We start from the raw sequence: 22,018 nt of genomic DNA, 5'->3' as shown, positions 1-22,018 counted from the left end.
GCATTCTTAAATTTTGGTGACTTATTTTAAAAACAATATCAAACAAAGCTGTATAATTTTATACGATTTATTAATAGACGCGAGATGGCCACCAAGTACTTCGCTGTCACATGACAAACCTAGTCAGCTGACTCGAGACAAGAGTTTTCGTTCATTTGTGCAAAGTGCTGTCAGCTACAACACACTTCTCAAATTCTAGACTTTTTAAGTCAAGTTTCAAGTTTGACTATATTTCCTATCTTATTTGAAACCGTCTGAAACAACAAAATGGCACTCACAGATAGCGATGTTCAAAAACAGGTGAAACGCTTTTATTCTATTTACCTACGAATAATGGCTTTAACGCGAATAACTTAACAGATCAAGCAAATGATGGGCTTCATCGAGCAAGAAGCCAACGAAAAAGTCGAAGAAATCGACGCAAAGGCTGAAGAAGAGTTCAATATTGAAAAGGGTCGTTTGGTCCAACAGCAACGTCTCAAGATCATGGAGTTCTATGAACGAAAGGAAAAACAGGTTGAGCTCCAAAAAAAAATGTGAGTATCCAGGTTAGAAACCAAAAAATTAGCAATGTTTCACTACAGGTTGGTTTTCTTGCCCTTTCTAGCCAATCATCCAATTTGCTGAATCAGGCACGGTTGAAGGTTCTGCAAGCTCAACAACAGCACATTCAGAATCTTTTGGCTGAATCTCGGACAAGGCTTGCTAAATCTAGTGCTGATCACAGCAATTACACCCGGGTCATCCGTGATCTGATTATTCAAGCATTGTTCCAGGTATTGAAAAAACAAAATGCATGAAGTATCCCAATTGAACCAAAAGTATTATAATTGGTTTAGATTATGGAGCCTGTAGTAACCATCAGGTGTCGTCAAGTTGACCTGGAACTGGTAGAAAGTGTACTGCCTGAAGCGATTGCAAAATACAGCGAGGCTATGCATAAACCATGCCAGATTAATGTTGCCAAAGATAACTTCCTTCCAGCTGATACGTAAGATATTACATTAGCGATAAGAATTTCATGTTTGTATTTGAAGTTCTAATGTCTTACAGTTGTGGAGGAGTTGAACTTGCGCGTTCCACGGACGTATTCGGGTCAATAACACATTGGAAAATCGTTTGGAGATGATTGCTGGTCAAATGTTGCCTGAGATGCGCACTAAGCTGTTTAACGCCAATCCCAACCGCAAATTTTTCGATTAATTTCACCATCTGGACATTTTTCCTCCTTTTTTTCTTCCTACGGATGTTAAGACTTTTTGCTCTACATCCATTCTATCGAACCAGTAGTAATTTGTTTTTTGTCTTTCTTTCTATGCATGCACATTTCATCCATTTGAAATAGGAGCATAAAGACGAAAAAAAGGGCCGGAAGAAATTGAATAACATTCCTCTGTTTGTCTAGATGTTTATCGTGGTTGTTTTGGTTAATACATTGTATATTAGAGATCATTCGCACCGTATGCAGCTCAATGAGGACTAACCCAACACGCATAATCGTAACAGCGTTTTACATACTTACCCAGAAGCTAAAACCATTTTGGGAAAATAATTGCTACGTCAGAGAAGCATTTTTTGTTTTTACTTAGCTCATACCATTTCCAGTCTTGGGTGATTGGCTGCTAAATTTTCTACTTCGTTCAAGAGTTTCATGCAAGAGAAAATTTCCACACCAATATCCTGTAAGTTTTCGATGAAATGCAAAATCATTAACATCAAGTCACCAAATCCATTAGACCGTTTGGTATGACCTAAAGACGATATTCATAAATAGGGACAATAAACATGTTCTATGCTTGCGCAGTAGAGTCAAGCAGCCCATCATTTGCACTTCAATTGCCTCCAGTAAAAAAACACAAGTAAATCCTTTTTATTTCCGGAAATATGAGTTATCCTTCTCTTCCGGACGTTGACGATTAATATCTTTTCTCAAAATCGTGATTATAAACTTCTAAATTACGAATATTGTTACGTGGTTTTGTGGTTATGGTACAGGAAACCTCTGAACTGTGTTCAGCCATCTATACTTCTCTTGTTCACAGTACTTCATAACAGACTGCCACTCCTTGTGCTAAAGCTACATTGCTAGGCGGTATTTTCACTTTTGAGATGGTGTTAATTTAACAGCTCTCCAACTTCTAAATGCTTTGAAAAACGAATTGGAAAACAGAATAGTGAGCTGATTTGCAAATTCCTCTCCTTCAGCGCGACGCCTGCAAAGCTGATAACGTAAGAACGTATTTCTATCACTTACATACATGTCAAACTAGAATCTAGTAACATAATATGTACCTTTTTAGTAGAGTAATGATGACAATGATGGTGCTTTTTGGATCGAAGAATTTGCTCGCTTGTGTTGTAAATTAAGCAACAAAATGCAAACACCAGAAACACCACCCACTTTACCACCAAAAGGCCATCTCCGGACGGCTCAAGCAGCTCTAAACGAATCTAGTACACCGATACCGTTTGCCAGTGAGCTGGGCTTAAGCGAAGCAGAATGGTATTGGGGAAGCGCTAGTCGGGAAAAAATTGCAGATCTCATGAAAGATACTCCTGACGGAACGTTTCTCGTCCGTGACGCTTCCTCGAAAGCCGGAGAATATACGCTGACATTGCGTAAAGGTGGACGTAATAAGCTGGTCAAGATTTCCCGCGATCGTTATGGCCGTTACGGGTTTTCCGAAACCTATCGCTTTAACTCCATACCAGAACTTGTCCAATATTACAAATCCGTCTCGCTCGAACAGTATAACCCAATGCTGAAAGTTAAATTACTTTATCCGGTCTCGCGACTTCAAAATGTAAGTATAGTTAGATATAGTTACCAAGATTTGATTTATTCATGTTTGTGCGTTTCATTAAGGCGGAAGAAGTGGAAGCCAGCAACAACGACGACCTGGGAAAAATGAGAAAGGAATTAGAAAGCGCTCATCTTGAATACTTAAAACGGTCTCGCCTGTACAATCTGTATCACGACGATTATTCCCGGTGTTTGCAGGAGATTCAATTCAGGAAACAGGCATCGGATGCCTTTGACGTCGCTGTTCTCATGTTTGACGAACAGCTCCTCCTGCACGATAAGTTTAAACGCGAGGCTCACCGTCACGAGATTTACTGCCTAAAAGAAAATCATACATTCCTCAAATCCCAGACGAGCAAGCTGAAGCAGTCACGCCAAGAATTGCAAGAGAATCTACGTGTGCAGGTGGTTTTAAGCCGGAATCTAGACCGTGAGATAAATGTCCTAAAACCGGAATTGATTCAGCTGTGTAAAACCAGAGATTTCCTACAAACGAAATTTCTATCAACAGTCATAGCTTACATACAACAGAACCCATCGAGTGTTCATGCCGACAGTCAACAATGGTTACTCCCTGACTGCTCGCGTTCGACTGCTGAGTCTCTCTTGGCTGGAAAAGCAGATGGAACATTTTTAATCCGACGTAGTGCAGGCGCTCCATTTGCTTTGACGATTGCTTGCCGCGCTGTGGAAGAAGGTTTTGGTCACATCTTGATTTATCGGTCCGAGAGAGGCTTCGGTTTCACAGAGCCGTACCTTTTCTTCCCAACGCTAAACGATTTAGTTGTCTATTATGCCGGCCATTCGCTCGAAGAACTCAATCCTAAGATGAACACCACTCTGGCCTATCCGCTGCACGGACCCCAACCAACTGAAACCAATCAGTCATCTTCTCTCTGTCAAGGAATCGCAGGCAACACTTTGGATTAATATGTGTCGTACAATACTGCGGTCCCTGTTATCTCAGGGAGACTGAACAGCTCGTCAGTTTAACGTTCAAAACCAGATAACAACCACCATTTACTACCATTTTTGTTAGTAACATTGTCTATGGTCTATGATTTCGCCAAACGGAAATTTTCACCTACCTCAATTCAGTTCGATGGTACCAACTACGATTAGAAGAAGTTTTTCTTTGTCCCAGATTTTATGCCAAGTCTGGCTCCTGCCAGTTATAGGTTAGTCGACCTGTGTCCAGATCCATTTCCTTTTCCCATTTCGTAGTCGTTTTCCCAAAACTTGAAACATTGAAAAAGTATACTGGAACCAAACGTTCTACGAATTGTGGCTATTGATATCCAAGGTAGTAATAGGGATATGTCCAAAGATGTGTCCTTTCGAAATCCTGAGCTACAGAATGATGAATTTTATTCTAAATTTTTTTTAAATAAATGGTAGTACATATTCCGACATTAGCATGCACAGATCTTACTTTGAATAAATGTGTTCTGGAGAAAAACACTATATAAACAGGTTTTTCGGCAACAAAACCTAAATGTAAACAGGATCCGAGTGTGCTTCGAAAATTCTGTGCTAATTGTTGTCCAATTTTATTTGTTTTTTCCTCTCGAACTATGCGACTAGATATTTTATTCTGTAACAAACACAAAAAACTGGAGCTGGCACTCGGTTGCTAGATTTAGTGGAATGATTTCGAAGGAAAAATGTTTACCTTGTCATCTACGGGTATCTGGCCGGCCGAGGACTGCGACGATATGGATTAACGGGATGTACGGCGTTGGGCAGATGATAACCGTCAAAGTTATATTCGTCGTAGTGCCTCTGGGGTGAGGTCTGTATTTGCATCTCTCGAGTCGTATATGTCCTTGATGGGTCGGTAAATGGAAGTTCACTTGAATCCTGTAGATAGCTCGATATCAGTTGATGGTTATACGATTGCTGTTGAACAGGTCGTGGGCTGTAGCTGGATAAGGGATAATTAGCTGATTCCTGAGTGAACAGTTCATCTGGATCCGGGTAAACAGTGATTGCTGGCAAGCCGTAAGACGTAGAGCTCAAAAGAGGTTGAAATCCACGTTTGCATAACGCCTGTTGCTGATAGTCATTAGGATACGGAGAGGCACCAGCTCGATTTTCGCAATGCTTCACCAATACATTTTCCCCTCTGCCGCTGGACGAAACATCATGCATTCTTGGTTCTCGCTGGTCAAACTGCCGCAATACAGTATTATTAGCTTTTTCTGACTGTGTATCGGTAGATATCACAAGATGAACTCCATCGTTCTGTAATACGGAAAATGTGTCATTGTAGCAATGTTTGTCTGGGAATGGTTTGGGATAAATTCAAAAGCTTTACAAAGCCTATCTTTTATTATGCTAGCAATGCTTCCTTGCTCTTGAAATAGAATCAATTTATTTGTTTTGAATACCTTTCCACTCAGCGTATCTTGAGGTGTATCCAGTTCATCAAGCAAATGGAGAACTTGGTCACGGATGCAAGCCAATTCTTTTCTGATAGTAGAAACCTGACATGCAACAAATTCTTGATCATGTTTCTTGATATCTTCAGCTGACTCTTGGGCTTGAAAATTTAAAAAGATCATAAGCTTTAATGTGTGGTGGCTGCTGCTTTCTAGGGCATCTTCCAAATCTGAGGTGTCAAAAATGGTGACCAAATCTCCATCTAAAAATAAAAAATGACAATTTGAAGCCAAAGAACTGTGTAGCTGCTAGAAATTTAAATTTTGTGGACAACCATGTAAATTTTTTCTTGAAACAGGTACATTTGTATGGTAAATGAAAACAAATCTATCCTAACTTTATTCATATAGATTTGCCTTATATGTTTCCTTCGTGCATTTTCCTACCTTTCACACATGCATAAACTTTAGGCATGTACAAAATGATGGAAAACTTTTTCTACATATTGAATACAAATGGTCGAAATACATAATAGAACTACCTTCATCTTTATATTTTAGAAGCAGTTCATCACTTCTTGAAATCTTCCCATTGAAAAGCTGCTGCATCACCCGAACAAGATGATCATATGTAACATCTTTGTTGTGGATTTGAATACGCCGTATATCATCATGAAGTTGCACCTAATAACGTATTGAGTTTTCTACCTGTAGAATTATGTACGTTTTACACTCTTTACCTTGATGTCCAACTTTTCCTTTAAATCCCACTCGGAGTTCATTTTTACTGGTGGTCCAGGTGCAAAAGTCCAGGAGTTCATTTAAGTCTGAATTCAACACGTGTGCAACACCCCAAACCAACTTTGACTGACAAGGAAAGATTTCTTGCTAGCATTCGAAAAAAAATGCGCCATTGCCAAATCGAAATTATACGCTATGTTGCTGTTGCGGTATTGCCAAGTTGCCAGGCCTTGCGGATTTAATAGAATTAAATCTGAAATTTAGGATTAGATTAAGATCCAAATAACTTAGATAGTTCCACTAAGCGTACCTAAGAAGAAAGAAGATAATAAATAGATGTTCAACCTTAACTTTGTAATTTGTAAGCAACATTTAACAACAGAAGGGGACTTGCAACGAAATGTAAGAGAGGAAGAATGGAAACTTTAGCTATGCCTAATTTAGTTTCTTTCTGGCGCACTGTGAGGAGAAACGAGAGCACAGTTCAAATTTAAGAACAAACCTCGATACGAGAAAATAACACAAAAATGACTAGAGGCGAAAGGGTTAGAGTTCCTACAGATCAATTGAGCTGGCCAAGAAATTGGGCACGGAACATCCGTACAGGACCAAACGGAACTTCAGATGAAACAGTTAGAGCAAGTATCATTTGGACGTTATTAGCGATCGGTTGCAGTCTATGCGCTCCAGGAGCACGGATGGTTGTTTCGTGCTGGAACTGCAGAATGCCTCTCCATACGTAGACATAAACGTTGTCAACACCACTACTTTGAAGAACCATCAGGGCTAAGCGTCCATCAGGTAAGCGAGCAAATTTAGCGTCAATTGGTTCAGAAAACGCGATTCGCTGTAACCTGGTGGGTGGTCCCACGTCATTTAGCCTGGGGAAAAATTGACAAGGCGATTAGATCCCAATACCCATTTCCATTTAGATGTCTTCCATTACCTCCAAATAATGACTTGTCCTGGAATCGCAGCCGGTTTAGATGGTGCCACAGTTACCAGAAGGCATTGGGCTTCATTGCAAATGCAATCCAAGGCGATAATCTGGAGAGTAACTATCGTTTTCCATGGCTCAAATTCTTGGCTCGTAACATTGAAATTCCAGATGGTAATGTAGCCGTATCCTCGCTGCCCGACAGTTGCAATGCTTAGTAGGGGTAAGCCAGATTTATAATGGTAGCCAACAGTGACCTAAAAGAAAAAAAACATATTAATTGGTTTTTCAATTTCAAATCGAAGCGTTACCCACCAATCGGGCGTCTACAATCGGTAGACGCTGGATCAAGGTGTAGTTTCCATTAGAGCTCAAAGGTCGGCAATAAATTGGAGTTTTGGAAGTTTTTTCGAGGAAAAGATAACAGGAACTATTTACAAGCAAGAATGCTGTAGCCCCAATCGGAAAATCTGTAGGGATGATTTGAATATCAAGCTTGTCCGAAAGTAGAGGTGAAAAGATGAACGAATCGTGCTTCCGTTTCGTACTGCGATCCAAAGCGGCCACAGCAAAACCTTCCGCAGATCTCAGTGAGGCAACACCCGTTACTTCAACATCCTTTAATAACGGTGAACTCGACGAGCCATAGAATAGCGTTCCTTCTTTTTCAACGTAGGAGCATAATTCGATTTCACCAGCAGCTGTTTCCCAAGCGAAAGTGTCATCCACGACAGGTGGTAAACTTTGGGGAACTGCCATCTCCTCGAAGAATCTGAGTTCCACAGTTTGACGTGAAACGACACGTTTCATATTCTGCACCATGGAGGATAATGAACGCTGACGTATTTCTTGTTGAATAACTGGACTAGCAGCCACGTGATGAGAAACGTTCAAAGGTAGTTCAATGATATCGCGGATTGTGGAATTAACTGACAAATCCTGTAAATTGTTCGTCACCAGACTCGACAAAACCACCGGTTCAGAAAACTTCACGTCAATGTCCCGGCGAACCTGTAAATGGATCCATTACTACCTAGTGCATTACATATCTATATTTCGATGTAACTTACTGCTTGATCGTAAAAGTGTCGTAAAGAAATGCCATCATACAATCCGTTAACCTGAAGATTGGTGAAACGAGCAGCCACGCTAAATTCTTCGGTTGCTTGTTGATAAACACGTCCTTGTTCACTTGAATACAATATTTCATCAGGAAGAAGTGAAGAAATTGATAGACGCCCATTAAATTCTTGCTGGTCGGAGAGAGTAAGCACAAGATCTCGGCTTAAAGTCACGTTGTTAAGCGTACCCTTCAGATTTAAAGGCTGCTGGAACACAAGCGATTCGAATTTGGCTCCGGAAAGTGTGAAGTTGCCTTTGCGAAGTACAGCTCTAGACGCCCAGTTTGAAATATCATATGTTCCAACAGAGCAGTTGTCACACATCTCTAGGACCTCTTGCACTTGGAGTGTCATTACAGATTTTCTGCCTGTTATGACATTGTCCCGATCATTGCGCATCACCGATGTGCTGACATCCACGCCATTCAGCAACCCATCAACAGTAACGTCTATTGTTAAAAACAAAGGAATTTGTTATTCGAAATCAGAAAGTTTTAAAATTGTTGTTGAAAACTAATACTTGATACAACCACATCTTGAAACATGATGCGATTTGTAATGTTCTGCTCAGTATCCCGGAGAAGCACTGAGCTGGTAATTTGACTGATATCAATTTTGTTTATACTGGAACTATTTAACGATTCGACCGCCAAGAAACCTCTAGTCTCTATAGATGCGAACTCGTGGAATGCGGTTACGTTTTGATCAGCCGACGATGACAACTTCACTGCTCGCCGATTCAAGTCCGATAAACTCACGTTGCTAATTACTTTCTGTAGAACAATTTACAATTACAGCCTTCTTGAATCTGCAAAACTGTTAGACGTGTAAGAAATACCTCTGGCAGAATACCCTTTACAATCACATTCGTGAAATTCTGTGTCGGCTTGATGTCAATGTTGGCTTCTTTCAGCCAAAGATGATGCATGGTTTCATTCAACATGCGGTCATTGATCTTAGACGCATTCAGTTTTGCGCCTCGCTTAAAGAGCACATTACCTGAAACAAACTCGCGTTAGATTGCACACTAGGAGTTGTTATGAAGTGGTGTTACCAAATACAATCCAATTTGATGTCTGTGGAGGGATTGGCGTCTCACAAACATGTTTTGGATCAACGCCATTGATGTCTTTAACCACGCGAAGAGAATCCGATACGAGGGGACCTGAAAACGATTTCAGACCTAAAATGGGTTGACGGTCTTTGCCGGAGTGTTTGCGAACGAGTTCTTTGGTGACATTATGCCCTTGAATGAAACCTCCAACAACTAAATTATCTATTACCAAATGACCTGGGAAAAAAACAAAAGAATATAGCGCTAATAATTTGAACATTCTGGGGTAAATTTACGTTTCCTACCGAATTCAATTGATGAAAAGTTTCTAGAGTCATCGGTGCGAACTGCCTCTTTAAGAAGGAGGTTCAAGTCAACACCGTTCACCACCCAGGAATTTTGTCGAAAATCAGCGACGTCCAAGGTTTCCCGAATTTTCAGACTACCGGGTATTGTTTGATTTCCTTCATAGCAAAGCCAGTTCAATGGGGCATTACTATGCACTCCGTCGATGGTCCCTGTATTTAAATTCAAACCATTGTATTTATGATGTGCAACTATTCAAGAGTGAAGACACTTACCGCTCACGACTACTTTCTCGCTGGAAAACGTTCCATTGATGATGACATCAGAATGAATTATAATAGGTTCGTCGATTAGAACTACATCTAGGAATTGCTTAACATCAAGGTCGTCTACTGCGGCAGCTTCAACATCTTTAACTTTCAATGAAATGAGGCTTTTCTGTGACGTAATTGTTTGATGTTTTCCTATAAAAAAAAAAGGGCAACTGATAAATGTGGAAGGAATCGAAGAAGAGGGTTGCTTACCAGTTTTAAGGATAGTATCCCTCGGCCATGAGCTAACGTCCACGTCGTTAAATAGACCTGCTATTTCTAATGCATCAACAAACCAATCTTTTTCGATGGTCAAGTTTCGGAAGTGCTTACTGCCAGCCACCGGAATAGGTGAATTCAGCGAAACAAGTTGTGATTTCTGGGCCTTGAGTCTACGAAAGATAATTCAATTACAAATGAAGAAGTAGATATCATATCGCGTGCGAATTACTTGACCACGTCGACATCGTTCTTTATAAGTAAGGAACCAGAAAGCATCTGATCGCCTTCAATTTTCAAAGACTGCTTCCACAAATGTCGCAGGTCAAAGCCATTAAGGGTATAGAGAAGAGTGAAAGTATGGTTCAGAGATACGGAATTGTTGAACTCTTTTCGACCATTAAAAGTGATGGGAGTTTTTCTGTCTCTTGTAAAGAAGTCCCCACTTGGTACTCCATTTAATTTCACCGTGGAAAGATCTCGTTTTACCTAAAGGAATCGATTAAACAATCTTAGCTTTATTTCGCAAAATACAGGGCTATGTCAGCTTTTACCATAACATTGCTCGCCACAGTTAGTGACCTTGTTGGAGGGAAATCCTTGGTTGATAATAAGATACCCCTTTCCTCCAGCATTTTAATGCCCACTCCTTCTGTGTCACTAACAGAAAGAGGTTTTTCGAATATAACATCTCCCTCAACAGCTATCGAATCTGTAGTCAAAAACCAAAAATTCATGAGCATATCTAACTGGTTAAATTTTTGGAATAAATACCGTAGATTAATAAATTTCCCGGCTGTCCGTAAAGGCTGCTAGTGGTATTAAAAACATCCATTGGGAGCTGATTGATGGTCTTGGATAACACGTTGCTCTTTGATTTGAGATTTTCAAACCTTTTCTTGCCAGTGACCAGCTAATCGACATAAATGCTTTTACATCAATTAAAAGAAAATCGTTTCGAACATTTTTTCTACCTGTAACTCGTTGCTTGATTTGTTGAACAAGTTAGTACCCCACCGACCTTTTGTCACAGGATTGCCGGCTATGTTATCAGTGACTGTTAAGCGTTTTAACTTGGTGTCGTGCGTTAGCTTCAATGTATTTAGCTTCAGCTCGTTGTTTTCCTTAATAGAGATGAAATCTGTAGGGAACTGTTTTCCATTGAAAGAACCGTTTAGGACGGTTCGACCAAGATGGGCAGCAGTGTATTGATGGAGGCCTGTAACAACGACGTGAAACAAGAATTTTTTAAAAGTTGGGAATGACTACGTTCACCAAAAACCTACCATTAACGACGTGATTGCCATTCAGTTTCATTGAATTCTTGTCCAAATTCGTCAGATTTACTTTGTTAACCAATCCATTAAGCTGAAGCTTAGAAACGGCAAGCGACGAGAAGAGCTTTGATTGAGGAAAAGTGAAATTCGTCGTGTTTGAAATGGCCTTTTGGTATAAATAACTAATGTTTCTTCCATTTATAAGCTGGGTTTTCAACGTTTTGAGACGCACGTCATTGACTTTTAGCGTCCCTAGACGGTGATTAATAAAACATGTTACTGAATTTGCTGTTCTTGTGGGAGCAAGTAATTAAACAACTTACAGTTTAAATGCTGATTGCCTTGTCGAAGAAGTAGAGTATTAGGAGAAATACTGTACCCATCAACTTGACCTTTGCAATTGATGTGACCATTCACCAGTAAATTGCCTTCAATTTTGGTTCTGTTCTGAAATTTAAGATCGTCGTCCATTGTAAGGTAATCTTTGATGTCATGGCCGGATAAAGATGTAGTGTTGATCGGTAGGCTTCGGAGAACTTCGAGCTTTCTAGTTTTAAGAGACGGAATTGACTTATCTGTTTGCATAACGGTCTGTTGATAAGCATCCGCAATATCTACAGAATTCACAGTTTTCGCTCTGACATTTTCCAATATGCAAGGTCTGCCTTTACAATTGCTAACTAGAGCATCGAAATGGACCCGTCCTTCAAAATAAACATGAAAGAAAGTTAGATTTGAGGTTAAGTAAATTTAGAACATTAGCACTGTTTACCATGGATTGCGTAATCCCCGCTTTTTCTTATTGCTAGCTTAACTCGTGTGCTCAGTGCTTGTAGTTTTTTACTTATGTCACCCATTTTAATGGCAAACTTTTTCAGTTGAAGGATTTGCGTAGCTCCCAAGGTTGATCCATTTGATTTGAGTTCCACCTAATAAACAGAACACGATTAATGGCGTTTCAGTTTAAATATCGTAAGCATTGACGAGCAAGGCACCTCATTGGTCCACACGCGATCAGCAGACAAAGTTTTCAAGTTGACATTGCCTAATTGAATAACACTATCATTCTTTTTAACGGCCTGAGGATACAGTTCTAGTATAAGCTTCGATGGATCCACTTCTAGTTCGGTAATCATTTCACGACAGGATAACAAACTGTTCTTGTAAATGGTAGATAATGTAGAGTTCAACTGACGTGAGAAAAATGGTAAGAACAAGTTGTCCCTGTCAGATGTTTCTGGATTTGCATTTGCGACAGCTGAAATTGGTTCCGAAGAAATCATTACGACACACGTATTAGTTGAAATGTTTAAAAATATCAATATTTCAAAGAATAATTACTTATAAATGTTTCTCCGTTCATTTGTAATGTTCCAAGGCGAGTGATTCCTGTACCAAGAGCAAATTCAGAATACTTTAGGACACTTATGAAACGCCATCCGTTATATTGGTAAACTTCTGCCCCCCACGACAAGGAAAACACGACAGCAGATTTATCGTCATCCATCTAAAAGATTTAATTCTTAAAAGCAACGCCATTATAAACTTTACTTATAATCGAATTACCTGAAATGCAAGACAGCCAGCCTTTTTACTATTGAGCTGGATGGATTGAAATGGTTCAAATTTTTCGCCAACGAATTTGTAGATATGCGAAATTGCATTGTTATTTGGCGCCCCTGTTGAATCTACGATTAAGAACTTTGATAACATGTGTATCTATCATTACACTGCATTTTTCTTACTGAAGGCAAGTTGGTTGACAACAACCAGGAAGTGCATGGTGTTCAACCCCGTACCGATTTTTAAGAAACAAATATCGGTTGCACCTTTAGTTGGTAACAGCTGCAATTGTTGATACATTTTCGATCTCAAATCGTATCGAAGAATTTCTGTAGGCACATCTTCAGCCGCTAAAATTGGAGCAATAAATTATCAAGATTTTTTTAGTTTTGAAAGTTATCAAGATATACCCGTTTCATTTGGATAATTTGCAACAGCTAAATAGTGCTTGGAAAATATGCGAAAATGTCGGATTGCCTTCGGAAAATGAGTTTCAAATTCACTGCATTGGTCGAAATAGCTTCCTCTAGCACAATATATATAAGATTTTGTCCAGTCACTGTCGATCCCCCTGGAGTCCCGGTTCTTCCCGTTGCAAATAACAACATATGGAATTCCAAATTGCTCCCTGAGAAAAAAACAGTTTTTATGAAATAGATTCAGATATGGCGAGAGCTACGATTTTACCAAGAAGTGATGCAAGTTGGCTCTTCATTACGAAGCACTTGGCTGCGGATGGCGCTTAGTGTCAGATCGGTTGCAAAGGTAAGAATGTAGACAGATGAGCCACTCCTTTTGTGTGGGTATACGAGTGGATTTTTCTCTAAGACGATGATGCGAAAAACGTTGTTAGTGAGGACGATTTCAAAATCAAATGCCAACCGAGTCGGCAATGTTTCCAGTAGTTTTTCGCATCCCCGTTGCTGTCATAGACAAGAGATTAAGTTTAGTCAAGGTTGAAATGATAAACAATGTTACCAACCGCAGTAAATGAGTAAATTTCGGTATTGTTCTCCGCTGCGTTTGTAGCGATAACGGCGTACCACACTGCGGAATTTCGGAAAACCTTAAACTGATGAACAGCTCTTGGGCAGCCTCGCCAATTCTTGAATCCCTGCACAACCCAAACATCTATCGAAAAAATTTATAAGAGCAGTGTTTAAAACAGATTGTTTAAAGCTGGCAACAGTGCTTTAACGTCAAAAGAAAGGTAAACAAAAAGAAACTTCATGGATTTAAACAATCATGTAGAAAATTGTGTAGAGCTCCAACTTTCCGAGTTTGAAATGCTGGGATCTATGTTTCCAAACAAGGGAGAACTTGAGCTCATTGATCCCGGAGTTATTTCCGATTTACAAGACTTTTTAGCGGAGAGACTGCCAAGAGATAAGATATCAAAGCTTGAGTATAACATCAATCTCACTATAATGGAGGTAGGAATCTTTACAAAACCATTAATCATTTTTTGAAAACCTCCTTGAATATATAGGCAAAAGTTATCATAAGTGTAGCACTTCCTGACACATACCCGAATACCCCAGCCCAAATATCTGTGCACAGTGGGCATCTAGGAAGAACTAAGCACAGTGAGATAAACTTGGACCTGAGAAATTTCCAACAAACAATGGACCCAGGCACAATTTACATTGGCTCAATAGTAGAGTGGGTACAGGAGAAATTTCCAGATTACTTGTCTTTCATAGAGGCAAATGTTTTGGCCCCTCTTATGGAAACTGAAGATAAGAGAACTTTCCGCATGTGGATACATTCTCATCACATCTACAGTAAGACAAAGATGAAAAATATAGAAGAATGGGCCAGAGAGCTGAATCTCAATGGATTTTTCCTGCCTGGAAAGCCTGGTTTCATTTGTGTTGAAGGCCTTGAAAAAAATTGCAATATCTGGTGGCAAAGGGTAATACCAAAGAGAATTATGTGTAGCATGAACTACAATCTTCTTAACTCTAGGTCAGAGCTATGAATTGGCAGAAGATATCCTGCAAGCTTGAAGAACATGATGAAGTTCAGAAATTTCGAAGTTTTTCTAATATTGCAAGTATCAAAGCTGCATCTGACTCATCAGGAATGAAAGCATTTATAAATTACTTGGAGGAACACCATAGCTCACATGTTTTCAAAGACTACTTTGGGTTTGATGGCAAATAAATATCTTGTCTCTAAGTACTCACCACTATGATCTTGTTGTAGTTTCCCAAAATCAATTTGCCTATGGGTTCGGGTATGGTGCAGTTTCTTCACTTGTTCTGCCACTGATGGAAAGGAAAAAGTGCCAAATTTTTCAGAACCTATAAATTAAAAAGAGACCATTTGACTTGGTATAAAAATTGCCCATTTCCTATACAAGGTAACACCAGGAAATACCTTTAATTGCATCACTTGGACTTCGCCTTAGATGGCTTTGACTTAAGCATGACACAATACAACAAAAAATAGGTAGTGTAGAATAAAGCAATGCCTTGGAAAAGGCTTTGACCATGTTGAGACCACTTCCCTGTTATTAGGCAGTACAATTTCATTAGTCAGACAACCATGACACTGATACTGTATTGACAAGAGTGAATAATTAAAACACCCACTTTTTGTAAATTTTTCCTCAGCCGTCAGCTGCCGAAACCTGTATCGAAGTGAAGATGGCAGGTAACTGACAAAAAATTTCGAGAGGGCGAGTTTTTTCTACTGAATACGACCAGACACGAGTCGTGACACGTTTTGACACCCACCCCCCGTCCCTTCATCTACTCCATTTTTTCCCCTTCCTCCTGAGCAGTTTGACTTGTGTAAATGGAATTAAATTTAACTTGGCAATGTAATTACAATGTTATCATAACCTAAAAATATGCCCGGAGCTAAATTAGATCATTCATTGCTTACGGCTCATCTTTAGGTTGATTCCAACACAAAGCGGTGTGAGTAAGTAGATGATAGAAGAATGAATTGGGATCCAACATGAGGTGGAACTCGAAGGTAAAAATTTACATTTTTCAACCAGTAACATTGACAAGCTAAGCTAAACGATAATTATCGATATATGTCTACGAAACTGATGTTCTAGGGTTTTCGGAAACAACTTTATTTCCCCAGCCAAATGGTGTTCCTTACTGCTGCCTTCTTGGTGTGACTTTCAGCTCAACAGAAATTATCGACCTCTCGTTAAGAGTCAGCGTATAAATTTTCTTGCGGGTAAATTTTTTTTTTTCACTTATTTTATTGTTTTCATTCAAAAATTTTTAAGATACGGAAATGATCCTCTGAAGAAAAAGAAAGCTTGGCTTAACCAGACAAATGAAACCAAAATAACTGCTTTTTGCTTCCATTTGGCATTGTTTTCCGTACTTGAAATCATCTTATCGAACCCAATGCCCCTCTGGAAATTCAATATGTATTCATTATTCTCCAGAGGGTTCTTTATCTGATATTTTAAAAATACGTGTAACTGGTTTGCGTTTCTAGATCAGCTCCCCAAAAATAATCGGACAGTATATAAGGTCACGATATACTCGGCTGATTCGACCAACAACTGGTTACGAAAACAGAGGTTTTAATTCAGAATGTTTGAGAATCCGTCAGCGTACGCTGTATTTTCAATAATTATCTAGGTTACACGCTAACGATGGCAAACATCGAAAATGCGTGCGTGCATGTATGGCATTGCTCCAAAACGGTGGCCTTATTCTTCTTCTTATAAAAGAGCTCGTTGCAGACATGAACTCAGTATAGATTCATAAAGGCTGTTTCCCTGTGTGCATCAGTTCTGGTTTATTTTAACCATTTAACTGGTAAACATTAACGTGATAATTTCTGTCAAAAGGAAACATAATTTATTTTTTTGTTTTCGTGCTATGTGAACACTGCTGATGATTTTGGATTTGGACAGGATTTTTACTATTAAAAAATGCAACTCCCTTTTACTCTGGCTGTTTTTGCGATGGTCTTTACCGTCATCAACTGCTATACCGATGAAGAGGCCTGGAACGATTACAAAGTGAGTCTAAAAATAAACAGAACAATGACTTTTTAATTCTGCTGATAAAAAACTACTGGTAACCGGAAGAGGTGTTTCATTCCAACCACTAATTGAATATTTTAACTTGAAAAGAAAAAACATGGAAAAAATTACAGGTTTCCTTTTGACGGAGGACGCCAAGATCGAATACGGAGAGCCCTTTTCCAAATCAGAAGTGCTGAAATCAATAAACATAACAGCGAAAATAGTGACACCTACAGGCTTGAAGTGAACAAGTTTACCGACATGGTAAGAGGCAGTGAAGTTTTTAAACATTTATATGACAGTAAACTAGGATTGGACGTAAGCAAATCTGACTGTTTTTTTCTTTTTTTTTTTCTTATGTTCTAGGCACCCATAGAGTTGGATGACTTTCTCGGTATCAAAGCTGGGTCTGTTCCTCGCAACCACTTTGTAGAAGCAAATGCCGATAACGTAGAGAGTCGGCAAATTCCTACTAGCGTAAGTACAATTAATAGAAAACAACAACATTAGTTTGCAAATTCCAATATTATCTAAGTTTTTAATGTGCACACTCGTTGCTTGTCTGTGAAATTAATAGCTGGATTATCGTTACAACAAGTGTTTGCCAGCAATCAAGAACCAAGGACAGGTAATAATAATGAGAAATAATTCCTCGTGATTTCATTCTAATTGAAAATACCTCATCTTCATTTATTCAAAGTGTGGAAGTTGCTGGGCTTTTAGCGCAATTGCTCCTCTCGAATTCGCCAAATGCAAGAAAACTGGAACTGCCGTTGTTCTAAGGTAAGTTAACTTACGTTTGATTTTTGCAGAGTATTCTGTAATCAAGAAAAACAAATTATTAGCGTGATGTGTTCTTGACAGTGCAAAGTAGTTCTCCCTATTTACCAATAAATTCTTAAATTTCAGCGAACAACAACTAGTGGATTGCGATCGGTCAAATGGTGGATGTAGTGGTGGTTGGTACGTGGATGCTTGGAATTACACCAAAAGAGCTGGCGGATCTGCGAGAAAATCCTCTTACGATTATACTGCCACTGTAAATTTTGATTTGATTCTTTGGTACCATACGTTGGATAAAACTTTTTTTTTGCTAACTAAAAATTTGTTTATCACATAGGTTGGCACATGCAAATTCAGCTCGTGGATGGTAGGAGCCAACGTTTCTTCGTTCGGCTATGTTGCGTCCAAAAATGAGGCGGCAATGCAATCAGCTCTGGTTAAATATGGTCCTCTTCCTGTGGCCATGAATGTCGTCCCCTCGCTCTATTCCTATGCGTAAGTACCGAATCATTATTGATTTTCGTCGTCATATTTGTAACAGCCCAATTGTAATTACCTTACGAAAGCAGTTAACTGTCGATTTTGTTGTTTCAACTCTGATATTTTGTTCGGCAAATTTGCAGGAGTGGAGTGTATTCCGATACCGCTTGCGATGGACCTAATGTGAATCATGGTGTCGTTGTTGTTGGCTGGGGTGTGCTCAATGGAAAGAAATTCTGGATGGTGCGTAACTCATGGGGAACCAATTGGGGCCTGGCTGGCTACTTCCGCATCCAGCGTGGTGTCAACAAATGCAACATCGAAACTTATCCTGCTTACGTTGTACCAGTTTAATTATTTAACTGCCAATGGCTGACGAATTTTAATATTTAATTTAATCTGTTTTTTTTTAATTTTTGCTTCTGTATTATGCTATTTGACATTTTCCAATACATGTAAACTGAAATGAGATGGAAAATGGTGAAAGATAGGTTAGTGTCACGGAAGTAAACCAAAAATAAAAATACCTTCTGAGAAATAGGAGCATCTTCGAATTTTGTAAAGTCAGTCACACTTGGCAGATGGCCGTAACTAGGATTCAAACGGCCGATCCAAAGAAACACGAAACGATGGTAGTAGGTGACCTTATTTTCCGGGATTTGTCCAGCTTTCAAATGCAACGTAGATCGCAAAGGGATAGTTGAACCTACGTAGATGTGGCAGATTGAAAAGGGCCTGTCGAATCTGCGTAGTTATAGTTTCCTGATAATAATTTAAAAAAAAAGCCTATTAGTCTTAGATTTAGATGGCATTTCTTAAGAATAAAGCTGACTAACCATCGGCTAAGCACCGTTGTGTTCGCAACACTTCCAAAACCAGTTTCCTTAGTGAAAACGAACAGCTTGAACTTTTTAAGCCAGCAAACACACGTTTGAGGTTTTTTCGTTGCAGCCCCTTGGCATCACGTTATCAGCATGAAAGAAATCAATCCTGAGGAAATGCAAATCTATATCAATCTGACTGAATTGCTATATATAGAGAGTAGGCTTTGAAACAGCTTTGATGATGCTGCATTGATTAACTACGATGTCATTGTTATTCACGCATGCGGCGTTTCAAGGATGGCGTGAGGGGCGTTTCTCATTCAATGACTGCAAAATGAAACAGGAAACAAGAAATCCGTTGTTGCATCTAGAAAATGATTGCCATAAAAGACATAAAACAAAAATAATAGCATTAAGAAACGTTTACATTCCGATTTCATTCAGCAGAAGAAGCAAAATGAAGGATCTTGTATTCCTTTGACTACCTGCCAATCAGTCAGTGATCAGCGATTACCTCCGGGTTATCGTAATCATGTTACCCCGATTCTTCCTACTTATAAAAAAGCAAACTGAATTCCACCGGTGCTCGCCATCTGTTTTACAGTTACTTTGCAAAGACACCTATAAGAATGAGTCATTCAGAGGTCGTTGGGATCGTCCTTCGACACCAGAAAAAGCCGGCCATACAGCCACTGTTAAACCGGATCATACACCCCGAATAAACGGACGATCGTTAAGGGCGGGTCTACCCCTCCTGTTTCACCATGAAAACAGGATCCCTTTGCTTGATCGCCATTCCGTCGACGTAAATGCAAACATGGCAACAACGAAATAGCTGCTGGTTTCGAAATATAAAACAAGAAACTAAAAACAAGGCCTTTTTCTATTTAAAGGAAGAAAATTAGACATCTGCATGTGACACGGGCCATAGCAAAGTATACACACAACAAGATTTAAGATAATATTCCACGAAACCGACCGCTGTAAACGTATACGGAAACGGAAAAGAAGCATCAAACAACCTGCCAGCCACTAGACATGGGCATACCACGCCATGCCATAGATATGCATTAGTGTGTAGGGCAGAACCCGAATGGGGTATAGTGTCTGGTACGATGCAACCAGTTTACACAGACGCCTGTGCAACACAACCAACTTGTGAATATTATAATCTAACAGATAGCCCGTGCGTGCCTGAGGGGTAGCCTCCCATCTATATCAAGGGTTATGGACATGAGACGTGCACTGCTCATCTGAACATCATTTTGTACAGCATCACAATTCCTTGGGTAAAGTTAGAGAATGAAGTTCATTAGTGTGTTGGCTGGTTTCGCAATGACTCTAACTGTCATCTACTGTTCTGCTGATTCTGACGCTTGGGAGAACTACAAGGTACGCGCAATTCGATATTGAAAGGATCCCTTAGTTAAGCAATTCGCACGTACGTTACGTTTGTGTTCCAGAAAAAACACGGGAAGGATTACAACATAGCCGCGGATGGTGGGAAGCAGGATGCAATGCGTAAGGAATTGTTTCTCGACAAAACTCGGATAATCGAACAACACAACAGTGAAAAATTTACGTCATTCAAGCAAGAAATCAACAAATTTTCTGATTTGGTAAATGAACATTTCACGACCCATCAATCACGACGAATATTGACGCACGTTTTTCAATTCTAGTTGCCGGCAGAAATGGCGAAATACCTCGGCGTCAAAGCTTCTCTTGCTCCCCCCATTTCGATGATGGGCTCTATGAGCAGCGATCTGTACAATCACAGGCGACCTCCTAATGCCGTGAGTGTTTATTCTAACTAAATTAACTCCTAAACGCGGTTTTTAAAAATTTGGGTCCAAGAGGTTACCCGAAATTCAACGCCATTTCCTTTTCCTTTTTTTTTTTTGAGCAGTTGGACTATCGTAATCACATTTGCATGCCGACAGTAAAAGACCAAGGACAAGTAAATACTGAACATTACCACCCGATTTCTAGAGAAAAATGCAATTTAATTGTAATAATGTACTTGCACAGTGCGGAAGTTGCTGGGCATTCGCTGCCATCACTCCGCTCGAATTTGCTAAATGTATGAAATTTGGACGACCGGTTCGTTTGAGGTGAGTTCAATCGGGCACTTCAACGCAAGTTAAATTTGAGCACGTAATCGACGGATTGTCAATTTCTTTAACTCAAGTGAGCAGCAACTTGTCGATTGCGACAAACTCAATGGCGGATGCGACGGCGGTTGGTACACCTTGGCTTGGATTTCCATTTGGAGGGCATGGGGATCTGCTCACGAATCGTTTTACCCTTACAACGCCCAGGTAAATTTCGGCCGTTACGTTCGCTGAATAAATTCACTTTCATTCTCTGTTCTCGTTAGAAAAACACGTGCTCATATTCTTGGTTCATGGCGCGTGCCAACGTGTTCACGTATCGCTACGTTCCGGCCAACAACATGTTGGCTATGCAGCAAGCTATTCAGAAGTACGGACCTATTGCAACAGCTTTCACAGCTGTCGATCCATTCAGTTCTTACGCGTACGTAGCCGGGTTTTACTCTTTATTCAATGCTTTTAATGTTAATGTTTGTCCTCATTGGTTCTGCGTCGATTAACAGGGATGGCGTATACGACGACAGCGCGTGTGATACGCAGCCTGTTAATCACGCAGTCGTCATCGTCGGCTGGGACACGCTCAACGGAGTGGACTATTGGATTGCACGCAATTCGTGGGGCCCCAATTGGGGCAAAAACGGATACATTTACGTGCAACGCGGCGTCAACAAATGCAACATTGAAAGTTATCCTGCTTATGTTTTGGCGTTCTGAGTGTCCTTTGCAAAAAAAAACAAACAATGACGTTAACCTATTTAAAGCTCAATTTCTGTCTATGTTTATACCTCAAGATACACCAATCATTGCCTGACAACGTGTTCTAAACAAAATCTAGTCTTTCTTGATAGTTACGAATTTAAAAAAACCAAAACAAAGTACTATACGCACGTTTCGATTTACTGCCCCAATTACCACCCGGAAATTGAAGATCGAGTGCCAGAAACGCTCACCCCATTTCGCACTTACCATAATGCCAATTTCGTGTTATCGCATGCTACTATAAGACTTACGACTCGTTAAGAACAAGATGTCCTCGCGGGGTTTTCTTCGTCGGATAACGCAGTTTCAGTTCAGTTGACAAGTTGAAACTCTTCG

General features: G+C 39.8%; 6 protein-coding genes across 6 annotated transcripts; 4 read left to right on the top strand and 2 right to left on the bottom strand.

Annotated features, from left to right (window-relative positions):
• Positions 1–145: 145 nt before the first annotated feature.
• LOC130702121 (phosphatidylinositol 3-kinase regulatory subunit gamma-like) lies at positions 146–3,748 on the top strand. Its single transcript, XM_057523790.2, is given in 8 exon segments — positions 146–300; positions 361–536; positions 608–776; positions 840–991; positions 1,054–1,070; positions 1,073–1,142; positions 2,369–2,804; positions 2,867–3,748. Coding segments are annotated over 8 exon segments (1,920 nt in total). The 5' UTR covers positions 146–267; the 3' UTR covers positions 3,734–3,748.
• Positions 3,749–4,140: 392 nt separating this feature from the next.
• Positions 4,141–6,052, bottom strand: LOC130702100 (protein TFG-like). Its single transcript, XM_057523767.2, has 5 exons — positions 5,925–6,052; positions 5,727–5,868; positions 5,194–5,447; positions 4,476–5,047; positions 4,141–4,397 (listed from the first exon to the last, which is right to left on the bottom strand). The coding sequence occupies exons 1-4, from the start codon at positions 6,003–6,005 to the stop codon at positions 4,484–4,486; spliced, it is 1,041 nt and encodes a 346-aa protein (XP_057379750.1). The 5' UTR covers positions 6,006–6,052; the 3' UTR covers positions 4,141–4,397; positions 4,476–4,483.
• Positions 6,053–6,264: 212 nt separating this feature from the next.
• Positions 6,265–15,463, bottom strand: LOC130702079 (uncharacterized). The gene is made up of 27 exons (XM_057523745.2): positions 15,311–15,463; positions 15,096–15,225; positions 14,903–15,019; positions 13,696–13,844; positions 13,401–13,636; positions 13,124–13,341; positions 12,896–13,063; positions 12,717–12,838; positions 12,492–12,657; positions 12,146–12,408; positions 11,923–12,079; positions 11,474–11,854; positions 11,160–11,402; positions 10,848–11,092; positions 10,648–10,786; positions 10,428–10,585; positions 10,106–10,362; positions 9,868–10,046; positions 9,619–9,807; positions 9,343–9,555; positions 9,038–9,274; positions 8,822–8,982; positions 8,504–8,756; positions 7,933–8,432; positions 7,178–7,873; positions 6,872–7,119; positions 6,265–6,806 (listed from the first exon to the last, which is right to left on the bottom strand). The coding sequence occupies exons 2-27, from the start codon at positions 15,208–15,210 to the stop codon at positions 6,488–6,490; spliced, it is 6,129 nt and encodes a 2,042-aa protein (XP_057379728.1). The 5' UTR covers positions 15,211–15,225; positions 15,311–15,463; the 3' UTR covers positions 6,265–6,487.
• Positions 13,904–15,056, top strand: LOC130702112 (RWD domain-containing protein 2A-like). The gene is made up of 3 exons (XM_057523782.2): positions 13,904–14,146; positions 14,203–14,628; positions 14,682–15,056. The coding sequence occupies exons 1-3, from the start codon at positions 13,943–13,945 to the stop codon at positions 14,877–14,879; spliced, it is 828 nt and encodes a 275-aa protein (XP_057379765.1). The 5' UTR covers positions 13,904–13,942; the 3' UTR covers positions 14,880–15,056.
• Positions 15,464–16,474: 1,011 nt separating the features above from the next.
• Positions 16,475–18,411, top strand: LOC130702106 (uncharacterized). Its single transcript, XM_057523775.2, has 9 exons — positions 16,475–16,510; positions 16,609–16,716; positions 16,831–16,986; positions 17,089–17,199; positions 17,300–17,350; positions 17,423–17,505; positions 17,632–17,761; positions 17,843–18,000; positions 18,129–18,411. The coding sequence occupies exons 2-9, from the start codon at positions 16,627–16,629 to the stop codon at positions 18,337–18,339; spliced, it is 990 nt and encodes a 329-aa protein (XP_057379758.1). The 5' UTR covers positions 16,475–16,510; positions 16,609–16,626; the 3' UTR covers positions 18,340–18,411.
• Positions 18,412–20,111: 1,700 nt separating this feature from the next.
• On the top strand, positions 20,112–21,646 carry LOC130702458 (uncharacterized). Its single transcript, XM_059495759.1, has 7 exons — positions 20,112–20,201; positions 20,273–20,428; positions 20,492–20,605; positions 20,802–20,923; positions 21,001–21,130; positions 21,190–21,347; positions 21,427–21,646. The coding sequence occupies exons 1-7, from the start codon at positions 20,112–20,114 to the stop codon at positions 21,635–21,637; spliced, it is 981 nt and encodes a 326-aa protein (XP_059351742.1). The 3' UTR covers positions 21,638–21,646.
• Positions 21,647–22,018: the final 372 nt, after the last annotated feature.

The sequence above is a fragment of the Daphnia carinata genome, chromosome 6, assembly GCF_022539665.2.
Source record: "Daphnia carinata strain CSIRO-1 chromosome 6, CSIRO_AGI_Dcar_HiC_V3, whole genome shotgun sequence".
Lineage (NCBI taxonomy): Eukaryota > Metazoa > Arthropoda > Branchiopoda > Diplostraca > Daphniidae > Daphnia > Daphnia carinata.
The sequence above is the reverse complement of the archived record's forward strand: the minus strand, read 5'-3'. Positions and strand labels throughout refer to the sequence as shown.